This window comes from Brachionichthys hirsutus, unplaced genomic scaffold (genome assembly GCF_040956055.1).
Source record: "Brachionichthys hirsutus isolate HB-005 unplaced genomic scaffold, CSIRO-AGI_Bhir_v1 contig_748, whole genome shotgun sequence".
NCBI classification, from domain to species: domain Eukaryota; kingdom Metazoa; phylum Chordata; class Actinopteri; order Lophiiformes; family Brachionichthyidae; genus Brachionichthys; species Brachionichthys hirsutus.
In genome coordinates, this window is record NW_027180422.1 from 88,496 (window position 1) to 111,325 (window position 22,830).

At 41.9% G+C, this 22,830-nt stretch overlaps 2 protein-coding genes across 2 annotated transcripts; both read right to left on the bottom strand.

The window, feature by feature from the left end:
• Positions 1-630: 630 nt before the first annotated feature.
• LOC137914823 (UDP-glucuronosyltransferase-like) lies at positions 631-7,226 on the bottom strand. The gene is made up of 5 exons (XM_068758318.1): positions 6,366-7,226; positions 4,485-4,616; positions 4,200-4,287; positions 3,145-3,364; positions 631-1,856 (listed from the first exon to the last, which is right to left on the bottom strand). Exons 1-5 carry the CDS (start codon positions 7,224-7,226, stop codon positions 1,574-1,576), a joined length of 1,584 nt encoding a protein of 527 aa, XP_068614419.1. The 3' UTR covers positions 631-1,573.
• A 3,066-nt stretch (positions 7,227-10,292) lies between these two features.
• LOC137914816 (UDP-glucuronosyltransferase-like) lies at positions 10,293-13,260 on the bottom strand. Its single transcript, XM_068758311.1, has 5 exons — positions 12,390-13,260; positions 11,733-11,864; positions 11,362-11,449; positions 11,017-11,236; positions 10,293-10,685 (listed from the first exon to the last, which is right to left on the bottom strand). Exons 1-5 carry the CDS (start codon positions 13,248-13,250, stop codon positions 10,403-10,405), a joined length of 1,584 nt encoding a protein of 527 aa, XP_068614412.1. The 5' UTR covers positions 13,251-13,260; the 3' UTR covers positions 10,293-10,402.
• Positions 13,261-22,830: the final 9,570 nt, after the last annotated feature.

A 22,830-nucleotide genomic window follows, 5' to 3' on the forward strand; every position in this document is an offset into this window, starting at 1 on the left:
CCAATACGTCAATTGATGAAATAACAGCAGACTCTTCACTTTGATTCTGCTGATTGAACTTTTTCCCAACAGGCAACATTCCCAGGTACTTCTTTGAATAAATGTTTTGTCCCGCTTGCGCATATTACCGGTACTCACACGACATCTGCCTGACAGCCTTTTCAGAGCGAGTGGGAGTCATCTTGAACTTGGCGATATCAGAATGTGTTTTATAGACATATAGCAGAATGTTCACTTAAAGCCCATCTGTGATTGGCTCTGTGTTGATTTCTAATGAATGAAGATAATAAAATAATTACACATGTTGATAAAAAAAGAGGTGGTGTTAGTGGAGCTACACTACACTCTAGAGGTTAGAGGCAGCGCCATGCTGGTGCTGGGACTGCATATACTTTTATGTTCGTACTATACATATCGGCTGCTTCGGCCTCTGGCCTTCTCTGGAATGAGATCTGACTCATTCTGCTCGCTGGGAGAAATAAACTGGACATTTTAGCTGCATGCTGTATGTCACACTGTTATGTCCGATTTTTCAGTCTGGAGAACCTGGTAAAGTGGCATCTTCATTGGAAATGCCTCAATCAATATCAGCATGAAGGAAACCAAAAGTCAAAGGCATGCATACCGTTTACCATTTTATTGAACTACTGTCACGGAGGCATGCTTTCATTGAAGCATATAAACATCCTGCCACTTGCTGGAAATCTAAGTGGAAGTCACTTCTGGAGGAGAAACACGATCGGCTGTTAAACACCTTCTGGACAATAGATAAAAAAAATAAAATTATACTCTGCTGTCATCTAGTGGTAAAAAGGACAAAACACTGAACAACGCAGCTGATGGAACTGAAATCTGAAAAATGCATCAAGTTTCCTCTTCAAACATGTTTTCTGTGATTTAATTTATTGTAAATCTGCAGGACAGGCAGCTCAAAGAGCTTTCCACTCAGGTGCTTCAGAACATCCTCATACTGTTTAGGTCTGTTGCTTCACCAGGGTTGGAGCTGCATAAGAGTTTGATGCAAGCCAAAACTATTGACTTATAAAAACATGAATTTTGTTTTTACAATTTGACATTCTATGTGAAGAATGTTGGTTTTACTTGCAGAAGTTGGAAGTCCAGCGATAATGTCTGGAGCAGGTGTGAACCGTGCACAAATTGTAAAAAAACACTGTTTAGTACTCTAACCTGTTCTTTTACTGTGGAGTCGTTACAATCACAGAGAATTACAGTTGTTTGTGTGCTTTTTAATACTGTTAAGGCACAGACTATGATTTTAAGGTGTGGCACAGTTACATCAGTATGTCGTCATCACAAAAAGGAACAAAAACAAGTTGTGCATACATCGACCTGCAAATACCTGAAGGAAAAGAAAAGGCTTGTCACATGTATTTGTCTGTGAATGTTTCATGCACATGAGAAACACTAAAAAAATAATATTTGGTTTTATTTTCAGTAAGGACACTGAGATTTAAATATGTTGATATTTTTCACTGATATTTTATTCTTCTTTTTCCTTTTTTTGGGACACAAAAATGTGTTCTGTATTCTGATGAATATTTCTCAATGATCACTACGCTCTCTTTTTCTTTACAGCCTTCTTTCTGAAACACTTCCCTGTGCAGAACAAACAGCATTTGAGTGTCAACCACAGAACAGTCAGGAGAATGACGACCATGAAGCCGATGACATCCAGGGAATGGTACTGAATCCAGTTTAACTCATGAGCAGCGACTCTCAGGTGCGCTGCTCCTTTGTGCCTCATGACAAACTCAGTCCAGAAAACAGCCAGGTCCAAAGGCTCCACGGGACGGTCCAGGTGGATCCGAGACAGCTCCACCATCTTCTCTTTGTAACTGGGGAGTACAAATATTTTGACTCTATATTTTGTATATTTTGATACTCATGGCATTGTACATTTTTCATAATATGAAATATTCATATCAGTGTAAAAGTAGATTAAACTGCATAGGAAGAGGTACCCTGTGTTTTAGCAGCATCATTAGCATGCTGTTAGCCCTTCAAAGTACAAGATATTAACAACCAGTAGAGAATGATTTGGTAATACAAATAAATGTCCACTATGCAGTTCATATAGATACAGCAACTCTGACACAATAAATAATAAATGCATTTACTTTTCCAACCCTAATCCTTTAAATTAAATAATTGGCTGCATGGCTTTTATTGTCAGTTACACAGTCAAATTATATTGTTCAGAACCTTTCACAAATGTGTCTCCAATGGTAAAAGCGCCATCTGCTGGCTGTTTTCCAGAAGTGTCAAAAAGAACTGAACACAAATGTTTTACAGTGTTTATAGAGCTGACCACAATGTCATTTTTATTTTGCTAGAAATTGCTTTTGTGTTTGGTCCAGAAACATTCTCACAGTTAAAATAACAGATAAAATGAGGCCCTATGAGGGACTTGATTACACCATCCTATAAGACTAGCATGGGTAAATCCTCTTTTTACAATACTGCCATCCAAGGGTGGAACTGTTTGACTCCTGCCCTCAAAACATGCACCTCGATGGCCTCCTTCAAAACAGCCCTGAAAATTCACCTTTCAGGGGGGCCCAAACAGAGATAGTCACCACGACTCTCTCCAGATCAATTCCCCCCCCTTTTTTTGTCCACCTACTTTGTACATTCATTCAAATTATGTGTCATTTTAATTTATTGTTATTTTGCATCAATGGAGTTTATTTTTATTGGTATTGTTACATGTCGATGAATTATGTACTAAGGATTTTCAACGGAAACAAGACAGCAAGGGCTTTTTTGAAATGCTCCTCTTAGATAGGGTGTTTGACTGTACTTGTACTGTAATACATACTATTGTTTGACTGTACTTGTACTGCTCTAACATTCTATCTAATAAATATATTCATCATCATCATTATAACATCATTATGACAAATAAAACAGCCTCATACAAGCTGTAGGTTTCACTTTTTGTAACTTTCTTGGGTTTTATAAAATTATCTAGCACCATATTGTGTGTTAAGTTTAGACACAAGAACATTTATTTGACATAATGCAAAATGTCAATAAGTGCTATAAAAAACAGGGAATTATGTAGCTAATGAAATATGAATAGTAGAAAGAAAGAAAACAGGAAATACATGATTTATGTCTTACCTTTTCTCATGGATGACTTTTTTTAGTGCATCTAACAGCGCTTCAGTCGTCACAGTAAAAATATCAAGTTTCTCTGCAACACCACGGGCCACCATGCTATGCACGTTGTCCACCTGGTCCCCAAACAGTGGGAACATCAACATGGGTACAGCGTTACAGATACTCTCGTAGATGCCGTGGCTCCCTCCGTGAGTGATGAAGACTTTAGCTTTGGGATGAGCTGAGAAACACAACAGACACAAACCATTGCTGGTGAATTTTTATCAGAATATACTTTGATGGGTTTGAATGGTAAAGTTAATACAGATGATGATGATGAATAGCACCTCATGCATTTGTCTGGATAAAAGCTTTCTGCTTCCTGGGCACCACCATCACCCGGGACCTCAAGTGGGAGCCGACCATCAAGAAGGCTCAGCAGAGGATGTACTTCCTGCGGCAGCTGAGGAAACTCAAGCTGCCAACCCAGATGTTGGTGCAGTTCTACACCTCCATCGTGGAGTCCGTCCTCACCTCCTCCATCACCGTGTGGTACGCTGGCGCCACCACCAGGGACAGACACAGAGTGCAGCGCATTGTACGTGCTGCGGAGAAGGTGATCGGCTGCAAGCTGCCATCGCTCCAGGACCTGTATGTCTCCAGGACTCGGAGGCGTGCAGGTCGGATCACAGCCGACCCGTCCCACCCTGGACATGGACTCTTTGACCCTCTCCCCTCAGGCAGGTCCATCCGGACCAGAACCTCCCGCCACAAGAACAGCTTCTTTCCCTCAGCCGTAAGACTAATGAACACTTAATAATTCTGTCCCGGACTCCTGAATACAACCTGCACTGTTCCATTTGCACTGCGTGGTGACGCCAGTTTACTGCTGCTAGTACACATCTGTGTAACCACTCCGGCTGCTGCTGATGTGTCTGTACTTGTATGATCTTTGTATTTTGTCATTAATGTTAGATGTAGCACGACTTCACCGAGAAACGTTCCTAGTCTGTGAACCCTCACTGACAATGGCAATAAACCACTTCTGATTCTGATTCTGATTCTGATAAACTTACCGAGCAGGTCCTTCTGAGGTAACCATTTCATAAGTTTCACATTCTTGGGTGGAGCTTCAGGTGGGACTCCAGTGTATCTCCACACAACCTGAAACACAAACCGCTTCATTTTCCCTATCTGACAGGTAATGTATTCATTAATGAAATAAAGGTTTGACATGTTTACAGTCGGATAAGGTAGAGAACAAAGTCCTCTGCTTCAACATGATAAACTCATACAGTACATGCAGAGCTTGAAAACCTCTAGCCAATGATTGCCATGCAGTCTGTTAAGATTGTTGTTACCCTCTGAGGAATTTGCTGAAAGGCATCAAAGAACTGTTTCGCCGTCTTCTCAGGCATGTCGGGCACCATTGAGCCCAGAGTAAAGACGATGAAGCCGTCATCTCCCGATCCATCGACAAACTTCTCCAAATCCTGTAGAGAAAAAGACAAAAAGATATTTAAGAAATAAAGCGTGACACGTCAAGTGATTTATAATCCTGATCGAAGTTTACACCAAATAGCTCTCGTCATATCTATATTGGTCTAATTGTGATGTGTAATGTGTAACAGATTATAGATTTTATAGTCGAACCATATGGCATGCCGTTCAGGAACTTATTATATATATATATCAAAAGTGCTGGACTGCAGGCTGCCTGCCCCGGAACATGCATAGCGCCGTATAAAGCCAGAACGGCGCTATGCATGTTCCGGGGCAGGCGTCGGAATATACTTTGATGGGTTTGAATGGTAAAGTTAATACAGATGATGATGATGAAGACCACCTCGTGCATTTGTCTGGATAAACTTATAAAGCCAGAACGGCGCTATGCATGTTCCGGGGCAGGCAGCCTCGACCCCATCACGTAACCCGTCAAGTGCCGTATAAAGCCAGAACGGCGCTATGCATGTTCCGGGGCAGGCAGCTTTGACCCCATCACGTGACTTGTCAAGTGCCGTATGAAGCCAGAACAGTTTGGCCAGCGAGGGGGCGTGACGAACAGCTGTCGGCACGCCAGCCATCACGTGACTTGTCGCGCGTCAGACGGACACCCACAGCATGTATCACATTACAAATACAGTCAAAGATCCTGTCTAAGAGGAGCGTTTCAAAAAAGCCCTTGCGGATTTGTTTCAGGGCGTTCATTATCTCCTCATTGAGGATTGCCGGCACTAGATTTCGAGCTGACTCCATTTATGACACAAGATCGATCTGGCTCCCCGGCCGGGAACCGAACAGGGGCAACAGGGGTGTGAGTGCGGAACCCTAACCACTACACCGCGGCTTTCATATATATATTCCCGTGCACCGAAAAAAGTCTGAATATATATATGAAAATGTCTGAATATATATTTGAAAATATCCGAATATATATATCAAAATATATATTCCAGAGTTCGGTCCATATTCTCAGACTTTTCATATATATATTCCAGAGTTCGGTCCATATTCTCAGACTTTTCGTATATATATTCCAGAGTTCGGTCCATATTCTCAGACTTTTCATAGTTCGGTCCATATTCTCAGACTTTTCATAGTTCGGTCCATATTCTCAAACTTTTCATATATATATTCCAGCACTTTTGATATATATATATAATAAGTTCCTGAACGGCATGCCATAGAACCATTATCACTTGTATATATATATAAAATAAGATGTTACAGACAAAAAGCATGGATACTCAAAATTATATCGTATTAGGAGGATGAGATATTCAGTTTTACAGATAATAAAACCAGGTCACTTGAATGCAGCGACGAGAATATTGAGGAGACCAAACAAGCGCTCCATAAGCGTATAGCTCAACACAGAAGAGACAACTCCTCAGGACAAGACTCAGCAACAACCCCTCACCTTATGGATGCTAATGACTCCTGAGGATTCTTATTGTCTTGGTGGTTTCGGTCCTTTCTTTGTTTTCTGATCCAACAGGAGTATACGTATCTGGACTCTCTACCAATCAGTTAGAACTGATGTATTCTACTAAACTTGAACAAGTCCAGTTGATTCTTCGTTTTAGATTTTTAATTGATTTACCCCGACCCGGATGACTGAGAACCGACACAGACAGGTTGTTTGCTTGTTTGCTTAGAAACGAGTGGACAATGTCCAGACATTTTTCCTGGCATGCAGTGTACGGCATGTTTTATACTTTGTACTTTCTTTGAATACTCACCGCTGGTAGAGGAGCTTTCTTTGCACAGTTGATTCCCCCGATGAAAGCCGTGTTTGGCATGACTGGTTTGGGCCACTGAAAAGTAAAGTCATATCTAAGCAGCCAGAAAGCACCATGGCTGAGAAGCTCCTGGTATGTTGTGATGTCTCCTAAATACCTCCTGACCAAATCATCATAAAGGAAATACATTTTACTGCACATGTAGGATTCCACAGTAGTCATAACCATGTTTTTGACTCTCTGTGGGAAGTTCATCACATCTGTATTTCCAGAAAGGAATGCAGGAACGTATGAAGGAGGAGATGGGCACTGGTTAGCTTTTGAACCCAAGTCACATGGAAGCATATAGTGGATATAAACTGCTGGAATAGAAAACATAGCAGCCACAACCGGGCCGCAGGGAAGGAATGCGTCTGTAAGGACAACATCAAAGCCCTCCCTCCTCAGTCGACTCATCACGGGCTGGTTGTTCAGCAAACTCTCGCAACCTTTAATCTGCAGAGTGGTATAGTTAACCAAACGCTCCACATTGATAAACATGTCTGTCATTGCTGGCGGCTTAAGGAACAATCCATCCGTCAATCCTTTCATAGTTTCATCCAGTTCAGCTTCAGTGAACGGCACTTGGTAGATCTCAGTCCTGTAGCCTTCGGAGCCTTTCATCAACATGCTGGTTTCCGGCAACAGCGCCAAAACATCATGTCCTCTGTGGCTGAGCTCTTCAACCAGGATCTTTATGCTGAGCCAGTTGCTCCCGTCCAAAGGCAGAACCAGCACTTTTCCACCCTGAACGGGCCCCAGGCTGAGACAACACAGCCAGGCCACCAGCCCCAGCGTAGGAAACAACACCCTCCCCTTCATGCCTCCTCTCTGTGCTGGGTTGCTGAAAAAAAAAGCCAGTGGCGGCTCCTGTTCCGCTGCGCCTTTATATCTAGCATTTGTTTATATTTGGAGGAAGTTAAGATCACATGTGTGGGCGGGGTTTCATAACACCACCAGAAAGGGGGTGGATACAGAAAGAGAGAGAGAGAGAGAGAGAGAGCTAGAGAGAGAGAAGCAGTCCAATGGGACACCGGGAGACTTCCTATTCAGAGTTACCTCCCTTGATCAGTCACGTTTAACAATACTTGACATCATGTCACACAACTGACTGGTGTATTCATCTAAAAGAACCTCAAACAGCTACAGTGTAGATTTATTGTGTTTAGGCGAGAGTGTTGAATTATGAGACTATTCTAACTTCCCGGACCTGAAATAACTTGAAACACTTTTTCAGTCAGGCCAGCTCCGTTTCCGTGGAGCTCAGAGAGCTTTCCTGTCACGTGCTTCAGAACATCCTCATACTGTTTAGGTCTGTTTCTTCACCAGGGTTGGAGCTGCATAAGATTTTGCTGCAAGCTGAAACTATTGCCATGTAAAAACATGACTTTTTTTGGTTTTTTTCAATTTGACATTCTATGTGAAGAATGTTGGTTTTACTTGCAGAAGTTGGAAGTCCAGCGATGAATGAATGAATGAATATATTTATTAGATAGAATGTTAGAGTACAAGTACAGTCACACAGTAGCATGTATTACAGTACAAATAACGTCAAACATCCTGTCTAAGAGGAGCATTTCAAAAAAACCCTTGCGGGCTTGTTTCCGTTGAAAGTCCTTCGTACATAAATCATCCACAAATAATAATACAAATAAAAATAAAACCAATATTAAATTACGCAATTGATGCAACGTAACATTAGAAAAACAAAAATAAAATGTTATTACACCGCCAGTGCAAACTAACAATTAATCTAAAATAAATTACACCACTGATGCAAAATGACAATAAATAACTTACATAAATTACAATAAATTACTAAAGCAATTAATACGTGCAACATAGGTGGACAAAAAAAAGGAGGGGGGGTTTGATCCGGAGAGAGTCGTGATGACTATCTCCGTTTCTGTCCCCCTAAAAGGTGTATTTTTAGGGCCTTTTTGAAGGAGGCCAAAGAGGTGCATGTTTTGAGGGCGGGAGTCAATCCGTTCCACCCTTGGGTGGCCGTATTGTAGAAAGATGATTTACCCATGTTAGTCCTATAGGAGGGGGTAATCAGGTTGTTGTTTGAGCTCCCTCTAGTGTTGTGGCTGTGGGTGTCACTAAATCTGTGGAGGTGTTCCGTCAGGTATGCAGGGATTGAGGGGACTGAGGGCAGAGCTGCATTGACTATTTTAAATGCCAATCCCATTTTGAGTTGTTTAACCCTGTCTTCTACCCTGAGCCATTTTAGGCTAGCAAAATGTCCAGGAAGAAGGTGGGTTATGGGCCCCAGATTGAGGAGTAGCCGAATCAGTTTGTTTTGGGAGGTTTGGAGCCTGGTTTTCAGGGACATTTTGATGTTTGAATACCAGGAGGTGCTAGCATAGTCAAAGAGGGGCTGAACGAGGGCTCCAGCAAGCGTCCGGAGAGCACTTTTGTTGACAAAAGCAGACATTCTGCCCAAAAATCTTGTTCTCTGATTGACTTTTTTGATCACCTTAGTTGCCATACTATCGCCAGACAGGTATTTGTCAAGAACACAGCCCAAATAGGTAATCTCTTCTTTGCTGGAGATGACTGTATTATCGACTGTGACCTTGAAATCATTAACATTTATCTCACGTAGAGAGTGTTTAGACCCAAAAAGAATCGATTCGGTTTTACCAAGATGTAGTGACAGTTTGTTATCAGTAAGCCAAGTACGGATTCTGGTGAGCTCAGAGCTGAGAGCCTCCTCAACCTGCACTTTGTCCTCTCCCGAAATCAGGAGTGCTGAGTCATCAGCAAACAGGAACAATTTGCAGTTACAGGCAGCATTCATGTCGTTAATGTATAGGAGGAACAGTAACGGTCCTAGAATGCTGCCTTGAGGAACCCCGCAGCTTACCGGGAGGGACGAGGACAAGGTTCCGTTTATGTCTACCATTTGTTCTCGTCCCTCAAGGTACGATTTCATCCAGTTTGTTGATGTGCTATCAAAACCAATCGCCCCTAGTTTATTCAATAGGATTGAATGGTTAACGGTGTCAAAGGCCTTCTGGAGGTCCAGCATAACCATGCCGCAGTACTTGCCCGAGTCTACTTCACGCTTAATGTAGTCGGTCAGATATATGAGGCACGTGTCAGTGGAGTGGGATGTTCTGAAGCCTGATTGGAATTCAAAGAGCAGGCTATGCTCGGCGAGGTAGCGGTTGATTTGCTCCTGGATTATTCTCTCCATAACCTTTGAGATGGAACAAAGGATGGAAACAGGGCGGTAGTTGCCAGGTTCTAATTTGTTTCCTTTTTTATACAGAGGGATAACCCGCGCCGTCTTGAATTCCTGTGGGACGTGGCACTGATTGATGGATAAATTTATCAGATGGGTTACCACGGGGGCGATAGAGACAGCTGCGTCTCTGAGGAACCGGGTGGGTATGTTGTCAAGGCCTGTGGCCTTGTTAGGTTGAAGGGCAATTCGTTTTTTTAGCACATCAACGGTATTTACAGGTGTGAAAGAGAAAGTGTCCTTTTTGGCACCGAGCTTCTCATAGTGAGTTTGGATGTGGTCAGAACCGTACAGACCTGAATGCGGGGGATAATGTCTGGAGCAGGTGTGAACCGTGCACAAACTGTAAAAACCACTGTTTAGTACTCTAACCTGTTCTTTTACTGTGGAGGCGTTACAATCACAGAGAATTACAGTTGTTTGTGTCCTTTTTAATACTGTTAAGGCACAGATGATCATTTTAAGGTGTGGCACAGTTTAATCAGAAAGTCGTCATCACAAATAGGAACAAAAACAAGTTGTGCATGCATCGACCTGCAAATACCTGAAGGAAAAGAAAAGGCTTGTCACAAGAAACACTTTGAAAAAAAATAATATTTGGTTTTATTTTCATTCAGACAGTGAGTAAAGACACTAAGATTCAAATATGTTGATATTTTTCACTGATATTTTTTTATTCTTCTCTTTCCTTTTTTCAGGACACGCAAAAAATGTGTTCTGTATTCTGATGAATATTACTGTATGATCACTACGCTCTCTTTTTCTTTACAGCCTTCTTTCTGAAACACTTGCCTGTGCAGAACAAACAGCATTTGAGTGTCAGCCACAGAACAGTCAGGAGAATGACGACCATAAAGCCGATGACATCCAGGGAATGGTACTGAATCCAGTTTAACTCATGAGCAGCGACTCTCAGGTGCGCTGCTCCTTTGTGCCTCATGACAAACTCAGTCCAGAAAACAGCCAGGTCCAAAGGCTCCACGGGACGGTCCAGGTGGATCCGAGACAGCTCCACCATCTTCTCTTTGTAACTGGGGAGTACAAATATCGAGATGAAAAACTTAATATATCACCATAAACAACACTGTTGAAACTTTGATACTGCCCAAAGATTTATAAAATAAAATATGAATTACTTACATGAGTTTAAAGGATTGGGTAAACTGCACAAACACTTTGCAGCTACAGTAACATATACAAATGTTTTCAATAATACTGATTAGATTTTAGTTCAAGTTGAATTCTGGTGGAGTGATGTGGATGTTACATATATGTTCTGTGATTTGATTGCTCATATGCAAATGCCAAAAAGCTATTTCAGCTTGTATCGCTAAGGCATTTTATGATTTTTTTCCATGTTACCTTTGGTCATAGATGATTTTGTTTAATGAAGCCAAAAGTCTTTCAGTCGTCACATCATAAATGCTGAGTTTCTCTGCAACGCCACGGGACACCATGCGTTGTGTGTTATGAGTCTGGTCCCCAAACAGTGGGAACATCAACATGGGTACAGCGTTACAGATACTCTCGTAGATTCCGTGGTTCCCTCCGTGAGTGATGAAGACTTTAGCTTTGGGATGAGCTGAGAAACACAACAGACACAAACCATTGCTGGTGAATTTCTTTATCGGAATATACTTTGATGGGTTTGAAAGGTAAAGTTAATAAAGATGATAGCACCTCATACATTTGTCTGAATAAACTTACCGAGCAGGTCCTTCTGAGGTAACCATTTCATAAGTTTCACATTCTTGGGTGGATCTTCAGGTGGGACTCCAGTGTATCTCCACACAACCTGAAACACAAACCGCTTCATTTTTTACTTTGCAATGTATTCGTGCAATAAACTGAAGGTCTGGCATGTTTGCAGCAAGATAAGGTGGGGATCAAAGTCCCTTACGAGGACACACCATTAAAACAATTTAGACCAGGGACTGCAGATTGTTCAATCCAGGAACTCATACTGATACCCTAATGAAGGTTTGGCGTGTTTGCAGTCAGATAAGGTAGAGAACAAAGTCCTCTGCTTTCAACATAAACTCATACAGTACATGTAGAGCTTGAAAACTTGTTGTTACCCTCTGAGGAATTTGCTGAAATGCATCAAAGAACTGTTTCGCCATCTTCTCAGGCATGTCGGGCACCATTGAGCCCAGAGTAAAGACGATGAAGCCGTCATCTCCCGATCCATCGACAAACTTCTCCAAATCCTGCAGGCAGGTTGTAAAAAACAATACAAAACATTACAGAAGAATTATGTAATAAATGTTTTTTCTTACAGAGTCTTTGTCTTTAGGGTGCGCTATCATCCTCTCACTCTCATCTGGAAATTGTCATTATGGTCAAATTATTTTCAAGTATAATGATGAAGGGAATTAATTCGATCCAAATTGTTTTAAATACAGCTTATTGCTGTTCAGTTATTTTGTTTTAGTCTCAATGAGCTTCTCGCTGCAGAAGGAGCTGCAGAAGGAGGCACCACTTCTGTTGGAGTCTGTGATTCAACAAATGAATTGGAAGAGGCAGCTGCACAGATGGGAGGTATGGGTGTAAAGGTAAAGCGATCACATTTCCACTTACAGAACTGTTGAGAGAAAACCAATCTTCAGAGATATTTTTCTGATTTTCAGTATCACGTTTTCAAATCACAATTTTATGGGTTTTAAGACAAATCACGCGCATGTGATTGACATTTCACACATGTTTAGTTTGACATGCTTTCTTTGAATACTCACCGCTGGCAGAGGAGCTTTCTTTGCACAGTTCATTCCCCCGATGAAAGCCGTGTTTGGCATGACTGGTTTGGCCCACTCAAAAGCAAAGTCATATTTAATCAGCCAGAAAGCACCATGGCTGAGAAGCTCCTGGTATGTTGTGATGTCTCCTGAATACCTCCTGACCAAATCATCAAAATGGAAATAGAGCACTCTGCACGTGTAGGACTCCACAATAGCCATAACCATGTTTCTGAGTCTCTGTAAGAAATTCATGACATTTGTATCATCAGAGTAGAACACAGGAACGTAGGAAGGAGGAGAGGGACATTGGTTGACTTTTAAATCTAGGTTACATGGAAGTTCATTTAGGAAATAAATCGCTGGGATGGAAAAGATATGAGCCAAAAGTGAACCACAGGGAAGGAAGGGGTCTGTAAGCACAACATCAAAGCCCTCTCCCTTCAGTCGACTCATCACAGGCTGGTTGTTCAGCAAACTCTCACAACCTTTAATCTGCAGAGTGGTATAGTTAACCAAACTCTCCACATCGATAAACATGTCTGTCATTGCTGGCGCCTTAAGGAATAATCCATCCGTGAAAACTTTTAGATTTTTATCCATTTCAGCTTCAGTGAACGGCACTTGGTAGATCTCAGTCCTGTAGCCTTCGGAGCCTTTCATCAACATGCTGGTTTCAGGCAACAGCACCAAAACATCATGTCCTCTGTGGCTGAGCTCTTCAACCAGGATCTTCATGCTGAGCCAGTGGCTCCCGTCCATAGGCAGAACCAGCACCTTCGCACCCTGAACGGGCCGCAGGCTGAGACAACACAGCCAGGCCACCAGCCCCAGCGTAGGAAACAACACCCTCCCGTTCATGCCTCCTCTCTCCAGTCAAGCTGTGTCGTTGTGAGCAAGTGGTGAATGAGTACGTATTGCTCAAGGGATATTGTGTAACCACCGAAAGGGAGTGTGAAAAAAAAAAGTCCCAGTAATCAGAGTTTGTCTCCAGTTTGTCATGTGATTTAGTCTTTTCTTGGTTAATTTATCCATGTTCCAATTATTAGTTTCATTTACTACTTAGTGACATTATGCAACTTGTATCTATTTATGCGTAATTGTTAACTTTTGTTCATATGTCAAACGGTGTTGTTGAAGCATAAAGACAGTATTTTATTTCAGTGAAATATATATTAAGGCATAGCAATAGTAAAAAAATATTTTCTTTGTGTTATTTCTCTATTATCGTAATTGCGATTTTTTGGTTTAAATACAAAATGATTTCCTCCAGCAACAGATGATGAGTAAATAAATTGTCTTTGTTTGAGTCGGCTATTGAAAAAGAGGGACATCCATGCTTAATGAGTTACTGGATTAACTCTTTTGCTCTTTTTTTAAATCCTCTCTCATGACCCACACACGGGAGATGGTGTAAATCAGGGGTGTCAAACTAATTTTCTCCGAGGGCCACATCAGCATTATGGTTGCCCTCAAATAGCCAGTTGTAAATGTAACATCGTGTAAATGTAACTAAATGTAATGTAAATAAAATGTAACTATTCCTTAACATTCTGCTAAATAACTGTATTTACTACTACATACTTCATGAAATTATAAATATTACATATGCAATTGCATAGTTCTAAAAATATATCGATACCTTACTGCTGTAAAAATATCTGCTGAGGTTTTGTAATCGCCGGCGTCTGTCTGTAATTTGTTCTTCAATATCTCCATTGATTATTGACCGATATTTAGGGAGTTTAACACAGTCATGTAGGGTGGGGGCCTCGATCTCACCAATGAATATCATCTGGGTCGGATCCAGAATGGAGTCAGCAACAAATATTTAATTTTAACATTAAAACCCAATTTACAGATTAAAAATCAGTTACAAATACACATCAACTCTGATTCACTTTTACTTTTCAGCATTTTACGAAAACAAATGTGTGCACAAAGCTCTTGCGGGCCACAAAAAATGACGTGGCGGGCCACATTGGCCCCCGGGCCTTGAGTTTGACACATATGGTGTAAATCATTTTCTATGGGTGCACAGAGGACATATTTTTGAGTGAGGATGATAACGGTGCTCCTGAATACGATGAACAACGGACAACAAACAATTGTGTTCTCTGCACTTGTGGAAGGTGTAACCCTCATGGTTTTTTCATGGACACTGAAGGGTTAACTCCAGTCAGGTCCATTGATCGTGGACACATCTGCTGGGAAGGCACTAGAGAAACAGGATAATCCACAGATACAGAAGCAGCCTGGGAATGACCGCCCTGAGAAATAATGTGTATGAGGAATGCTGTTGGTTAAGTGAACTATTTAGGATTATCATCACCAATCATCACTTCACTTGTTCTTACCAACAGTAAGGAACATTAGACACAAGGATCAAGTGGTGGGATGTTGATGATTAATGATCTTGTGATATATGCAAACAATCCTCAATTTCAAATGATCAAAAACGATACCTATAGAGGACCTGCGACATGAAAATGCTAACGCACACAACTAAAATAAATGCAGAGCATATTGTCGATGGCAGCATGTGTAATTCCTCTCAGAGAATGAACACCCAGACCACGAAAGGCTTGCACAGAGACTCCTTGGTGTAGAAGTGATGCTGCTTGGGCTGCGTAATCAGGAAGCCTATGTTCTGGAGAGGATCTCCTTTGTTTGATTATTTCACATTTGTGTTTCCTTGCGTCACATCATCACCTGGAAATCCTTTTTTTCCCCCTCTGTAGCGTGAAACGCGTGTCTTTAACCACACGATGGCACCAAAGCCCAACGGAGCCGACACAGTGCCTCCAGCAGCAGAAAATGTTGGCCCATGTGTGGAACCGTGACCAAAGCGTGAACGTTTTCTGTCTGCTCTGTGGCCAGGACTGCTTCATCAGCCAGTTCCCAATGACGATCACTCACCATGGAGTTTTAATTTTGAGATTCAAACAGTAAAATTGTTTCAAAAGTGTGTGTGCGTGCGTGCGTGCGTGCGTGCGTGTGCATTTTGCAGGGACTGAACGTATAAATGCGACTATAACAGAAACAGTGAACCTATTTGAGCGTGAAGCGCATGAAGGGTTAAACACGTGCACGTTTTGCTGAGCAAAACCTGACATCAGTGAGATCAAGCCACTTTACGCGTCTCTCGCACGGTGAGCGGACGACTTCAAAAGAAGATAGCTCGTGCGTCGACGCGGATGCGCGCCGGCCGACCTTGGACTCTCCAGACGCGAAACGGAGGGTTTTGCGCACTGAAACAAGACGAGCTGCGTGCCCCGCATCCGAGCATCTCAGCTGCAGAAGGGAACATTGACTCAGTATCCAGAGAGACGGAGACGTTTGAGAGGATTTTACGCGCCGTTCCCCAAAGTGGATTGAACGCGGATGATTCCAAACATCTTTCCAAACTAAGTGAGGTATTATTACATTTGCAGAACGGTAAGGGAAATAATATTTAAATAGCTTTTCCGTTGAAGTCCTCTCAAATGTAACACGCCGAGGTTTAAGTGATTTGCAGCGTCCACATGTCTACTTTTGCGCGCAGGTGATCCCAGCAATGCTTCAACGGCATGCGCGTCTCTCCCTCTCCAAATCTTCAAGAGAGGATTTAAGCGCCGCTCATTGTGAATAAGTCGAGAAGTCTGTGAAGATGAGAGCTCTGCCAATACTCCTGTTTCTTCTCTTCCTGCACCAGGTGAGATATGAGAGCAATAAATGGGAAAAAAAGACAGAATGCGTAGAAATGTATCTGCGGGGCGTAAAAAGAAAGTTTCAGTGTTTTTGTTTCAAGACTTTCACTTCTATCCTGATATATGTATGTTGTTTTTTATACATCTATATAAAAATATCTGTTTCATTCCATTCTTGCTACAAACATGACAATTTAAGTAAATTATATGCTTCTTTTTTTGACAGAATTATCAGCAGCTCATTTCGTTTGTGCGTGGGGGGATCCATATTAATAAAATAACAATTAATGATAATGCTGTTTTTCTTTTTTCTTTTTTACATTTATTAAAGTTCACCTCTGCAAATATGGTGACATATTTATTTTTGCAACCTATAAAAAACACTAATATACATATAAATTATCAGCTTGTTTTTTTGTTTTTTTACTCAGTAGAATCTATCTTAATTGTTCATTCCCATATCTCTTTGAAATATTGTATACTGTATTGAAAAGCTAAAAAAAAAAGACTGTTTAAAAAAAGAATAATAATACAGAGGATTTACATTTAAATGTGAGCAATGAGGATTGGATTATAATTAATGATAAATAAGAAGTGGTGTCAGTGTAGTTTACAATCATTTTAATATAACGCTATCGTCACTCACCTGACTGTGGCCAGTTTCATCCTTTTACCCTGCGGTGACCGTTCATATATTATACTACGGCCGAATAAATACAAACATCTTCATTTATTCAGCTGCATCACACGGACGCTGATGTTTAGCAGTCATTTTTATTCATTTTGCTTTCAGCTTCAAACAATGTATGACCTTTGTTTTGAGTTCTCAACTTCCATGAAGTGTCTTATTGTGTGAAAATGGAGGCCAGAGCTTGAAAAAGAGAAGACAACTAATGACACTAAAAATTGGTTTTAAGGCTCGCACTGTTCCTTCTCGATTATCAAACAATATCAAATAAGGGGAATTATTTCACTCAGGAAGCTGATTATCTTGATCCTCTTCACATAATCTTTCCGGAGTATAAATCAGTTTTCTTTGCCGGAATAAGCTCTTCAAAGAAAGATCGTAAGCTTCAGTGAAATTTAAAGGTCCTCTCCTACTTTTTTTTTTTTTTTCATATACATTTGAATAAAGTGTGCGTTTTATCATGATCGTCTTCACTTTACGGATTCTTTTGGTGATCACACCTGAAAAGAAAATGCCATTTGATTGAAGAAATTCCTTACATCTGTGCTGTCCCCAAAGAGGGTTTCTTTAGAGATAGCCTTGAACTGTGATGCAGCAGCAACATGCTGGCTGCTCTGGCTGCTGTTGTAATCATCCTTGAACAGAGAGAGAGAGAGAGAGAGACAGAGAGAGAGGCTGCATCCCTGGGGAGGCTTTCTTCATATGCCTCAATGGCTTTCCTCCCAGCAGACCCACCACTGCCTGACTGGGGACATATTGCCCCTTATCAATATTCACATCCTTCCAAAGGGTGAACTTAGGTAATTTACAGGAAGATTGCACCAAAACTGCCCCATCCCCCCTCTATTTTTAACGGCATTAACTGTGTGGACATGATATATAGATCTGATTTGGGCGAGCCTAAAACACAATATCATCTTAATGCAGCTCAGACAACTGAGCAAACTATGACATTGAAGGAACTTCATGTTTTAATTTATCCTTTGTTCTTGTGAACCGATCACTCAGAACAAGAGAGGCAGATGAAGAACAGTCTTCCTCAGGCTTCCTCATGCACCCAGAACATGAATCATACGTTAAAAATGTAACCCCAGCCCAAGCATCTGTGCCGTACCCCAGGGATGTATAAAAGGGTCAAAGCCATCCAGGGAGAATCAATTCTTTCCCTTGACATCTGCTCTGCAGTTATCCTCTGTGCAATGACAGCAGTACAATGTAGATGAAGATAAAACATACTTGAGAGGACTTGCGCTCTGCAACCCCCCCACCCCCTGCTTGTCCTGCATCTATCCCGCAGATTGCTGTGTTTTTTCATCACTGCATGGGATTAAGCGTGAGAAGACGTCGACAAAGGCTATTAAGCCTTTGTATCTTATTGCCAGGCTGAGAGCTCTTTGGTATTATCATGTCATGACAAAGCATGGACGAGGTCCACACCAAGAGGATGAGTGGGAGTGTTAAAGTGTATGCCCCCCCCCCGGTTATACCATGAACGCCGCCCTGGGTCGGGCGCAGCGGAATAGCGCGAGCATCTCATGATAGAAGAGTGTGACGCATTAAAGAGACAAAGCGTAGCTGGCTGAGGAAGAGGAAGAAGTCTTGTCCTCTGGAGCCGATACATGCATGGAGTTTATCCCTGCAACTTTGATTTGCATTGATTTATGGGATCACAAGTCGTTCCTCAAAGGGTTTGGCATTAATTTCAACTGTTATTTATTTATTAACATCCACTTGCTTGATTATCCTCCCGCTTATCCGGCACCAAAAGTAGAACATTATCAGAAGAGGAACATCAGAACTTGAAATATATTTGGGCGAGTTTTAGCTGCTGAAGTGGCTGTTTCATCCAACCAGATTTATTTTCCTCTCAGTTGCACCAGAGTGATCCGTTAATCGAAGTAAAAAAAAAAGAAGAAAAAACCTTGCAAGGTCAATAGTTTTGTCCTCATCTTCATAACAAAACACAAATTCTACATAAATTCCCTCTCTAAGGGCTCTTTAACCCCCCCCTCATGCTCCATTAGCTTTGGTTTTACTATTTATTTAATGTATATTTAAAGGCAACTAACGCTGAGAAGTGTAATAAAATGTACAGTGAGGTGATTAGGAGCAGCTCTTTAATCTCACGCTTCTGATAATACTGCATGGGCTGATTGATTAGTTTTTCAGGAAGCTTATGTCAGAAAAACCTAATCCGTCGTTGGATTGTGCCAGCCTTGTAAGGTTTTCCGCGCTGCCACTTTATCATGGCGGCGAATTACAGAGCTGCTGGGCTGTGATAAGGTCCTCGTCTCTTTTTACGGACCCCACCATCCAGCCCCCCCCCCCTTGCAACCCCACCCCCAACGCACCCACCCCTCGCTCTGGACAATCAAAAAAATAAAAAACGTGTTTATATTCTTCACATCCTTGCTCTGCCTGGTCTTCACATCAACCTCTCTCAGGATTTGCTTTTTAACAAAGAGAGAGAGAGAAAAAATATATATTGGCACTTAAGTCTTCAAAAAACCCTTCAGAGAAACTGGAATGGCAGGAAGGCCAGCAAACATTTCTGCAGGAGTGATCGAACACGGGCCGATGGAGTGAAAGGTCCTTGCATGCATGTGATGCATTCCAGGAATCGGTTTGGAGCCTGCGTGGTTCTGATGTGTATCTGTGCTCAATATTGGGGTCACAACCATTTCTATCCAGCGGGCTTGTCTAGATAATCCTCCATAAACAACAACGTCTGTGGCATTTGCAGTCCTCAGCCCGTCTGAGGCCGAGATTCTTCAGCCCGAATCCCCCCCCCGTGCCTCCGGCTAACGCTGCAGCCCGCATCGACTGTCATGGGCCCAGCAAAGTTTCCGATCATTGATCAGAAGTGTGTGTTTACCGTCAATAAATCCATAATAAAGGGCGAAATGAAGATAGAGAAGTCCAAAATAACTGATCGGTCTAACATGTTTGCCCTTTGCATTTATGATAACAGTCTCGCTGCTGGGCGGACCGTTAAAGACTAACGCCAAGCAATTACGAGCAACTCAATTACTGTCCTCGCCGCTTCTCCCTCGGTGTGAAATGTCCAGATGAAGTGATTTTTCTAAAGCGACTCACGCCCACTGTGAAGGAAACATTATGTGTAATAAGATGCTGTTTCCCCGGTCCTGGCCCACACCTATGAATTTTTATGGGCAGCCTGAGGCAGCCGCTGGCACTGGAGGCTTCGCTGCCTTCTGCCGCAGCACAGCCATCACCGCTCTGCAGGGTCAGAAGCATCCAGCATCCTCTGATGCACAGCCTCACCGTTTAGCAGCGCTCTTTTCTTTTTTTTTTAACTCGCTGCATGGCTTTCTGCTGCTGCAACAAAATGAAAGGAGGATAGCAGGCGGGTATTCTGTCCAAGTCGTGCGTGGATGATGGGGTATCATCTCTGGAGTCACTTTTGGTCTCATTAAGTCAGTAGCTGAGTTGTTGCACCGCAGCCGAGAGTTCTTCATTTGTCTCAGAGCTGCGGGACTGGATCAGTTCGTAAAATGCCACGTCTCCACTTTCATATTTCCCAAACACACTGGCATATAAAGTTGTTAATTACCAGCTGGTTTGATGCTGTCGAAAAGGTAATCACCATTCATGTCAGCGCTCAGGAGGATGATTGACCTCTTTAATTAAAACGGCATTGCTTTCCTGTGAAAGGCAAAGTGTGACAGCTGTAAGAACCATAAATCTTCCCTCTGATTATTCTCAGTTTTGCATTTGTTCCTCTGCCTGTGGGTTTCGAGGCCTTTTTTTCTTTCTCCCAACCCTATAACAAAGAACTGTCAGCTCCCGTCTGTCTTTGTATATTTCTTTCAAGTACCTGTCGTCAGAGCAACTCAGAGAGAGAAGAAACGGCGTCTTTCCCCACTCTTGTTTCGTCTTCAAAGAGAGACGTTAATGTGAAATCAGCCGAGGCGCAATCTCCTTTGAGGACAGAAACATTTGCTCCGCCAAAACTTAAACGGACGTTCGTTTGAGCAAATCAAGCAAAGATATTGTTTTGGAATACAACAGCCGTATCATTTGCTGCATGGATTTGAAGGAAAGGAAACACAAAAGTGAAGTTCACACAAGTATTCACACATAAATACTCTCTCACAAACACTATGTAAGAAGAAAGTGGGAAAAACAAAAAGTCAGAATCCTGACGTCTTCTTTTGAGAACATCAAACCTCCACAAGAATTAGCTGAGGAGTTTTACAACCGTCTTTACCACTGTTGTAAAGCAGAAGCTGGTAGACATTGGTCAAGAGAAGCATAATTACGCCGAGTCCAACATGCTTTGTGGTATTATCCCCCTGAAACGCTGCTAACAGACGTACAGAGGTGGGCTGCAGGAGTCAGGAGCCGGCGCGGAAGTTGATGCTTTGACCATGTAAGGGGATTATGAAAGTGATGATGTGTTGAAAGGTAGCGCCTGCCTAAAAGTGAAGCGTTTACGGCTTTGCTGCTGTCACATGTGGCAGGTGCTGAGATCACACAAGTTTCCAGATTACCTGGAGGCTCTTGGGGGGGGGGGGGGGTCTTTGCTAACTCTTCCTGTACACCGGGTGTTGCTGCTGTATATTAATTAATTAATGTTCATGCAGGGAAAACACAAAAATAATTGCTGTTCACAAATGATAAATATTAGATAATTGTATTTTCCTCTTCAGTAGGTGCTGTGATGTTCATATTTGTATTTTACTGCAGTATTTTCATTTAAAACAGGCACATTTGAGCAGTTTATGGTTTTAGTATTTCATTCTTTGTTATTAATATGCATGGGCACAACTATACATTACATTTCTTAGGAAGGAACTCCTATAAAACCAAAAATGATTTGCCTCTCACCGGGTTCATTCAGATTCTGAGGAAGTACTTCTTCATTCAATGCTTGAAATACCATATATTTAAAAGTAAATATTTGAATGCAGGAAACATTTTCTTGGTGTATTTTTTTTGCACTGTGGTATTTCCGCTGTCTGCAAGGAGGCGCGATCTGGAGATGTTTTTGCTTCATTGCAGGACGGCTGCATTACCTTTGGTAGAAACACTTCAACAGCAAAATGCTGAGATCCAGCATTTGTCGGTGAGGTCAGCATTGCATGTGACAAAATGTGCTGATTTGATTGGGTGCGCACTTGAAGCATGTGTTTGCAGTTTTTTAACAGCTGTCACACGTGCAAAAGTGCAAATTGCTTTTGATCTGTGTGGTTTAGTGTAATGTTCCCTGCGAGGAAAACGCAGCAAATGCTTTGCCACGGATGGAAAACTTCAATATAAATAATCTACCAGTTGTGTAAAAAAAATAATTTGAGTCAGTGTCATTTGCTGCAGGCAGAGTAAGTAACTCAGAATAACTCATATTTTATGATCTATGCTAGCCACAGCAGGGGATATGTTTTGTGCTATCGTTCATGTGAATCATTGGCGGTGATGAGTTCTGAGTAACACGACGAGCGAGTAGATTTTGCCTTGTTTGCAAAAACAGGCCCAAAAAACAAACAAAATGCCTAAAATATATATATATATATATATATATATTATTGTGACAGAATAAAAAATGACTCGTCGCGAATGAGAATCTCCTTTCAGACTTCGAACAGGCTGCATAACATCTTGACAAAGGAAAGTGCAGTAATTATCGGTCCTGTTCATACCAAGACGTTTGTGCAAGCTTATCGCACACTTGCATTTGAATGTTTGCAAACCTCGCGAACCCCAGAGGCTTTGTTTATGTGTTTCTCTGTGTGGTTGGATATAATCGGAGCGGTCGATGCAGCCGTCACGTTCTATGGCCTTTGTGTTTGTCTCATCGTGACTGACAGTGTGTACCTGAACACTCGTGCACGCTTTGTGATGCCGTAGCTGTTAACCACTGACAAACACGGAGAAAGCAGCCCTGGCAGACGGAGTCAGGTGTGGCAGCATAGTGTTGTTGTTGTTTTCACTGTTATTTCATTACATTTACTTTGAATAAATAACATTTGCGTAATTATTATTCAGTGCTGCAACACCAAAGCTGTGAGCGGGGTTTGATGCTGACAGTTTGTGGGGTTTTTTT

Coding starts and splice junctions, on each gene's coding strand:
- LOC137914823 (XM_068758318.1), bottom strand. CDS start 7,226: ATGAAGGGGAGGGTGTTGTTTCCTACGCTGGGGCTGGTGGCCTGGCTG. Junction 4,617..6,365: donor AGAAAGCTCCTCTACCAGCG/GTGAGTATTCAA, acceptor TTTTCTCTACAG/GATTTGGAGAAGTTTGTCGA. Junction 3,365..4,199: donor ACCTCAGAAGGACCTGCTCG/GTAAGTTTATCA, acceptor TGTGTTTCTCAG/CTCATCCCAAAGCTAAAGTC.
- LOC137914816 (XM_068758311.1), bottom strand. CDS start 13,250: ATGAACGGGAGGGTGTTGTTTCCTACGCTGGGGCTGGTGGCCTGGCTG. Junction 11,865..12,389: donor AGAAAGCTCCTCTGCCAGCG/GTGAGTATTCAA, acceptor ACCTGCCTGCAG/GATTTGGAGAAGTTTGTCGA. Junction 10,686..11,016: donor AAAATCATCTATGACCAAAG/GTAACATGGAAA, acceptor TGTACTCCCCAG/TTACAAAGAGAAGATGGTGG.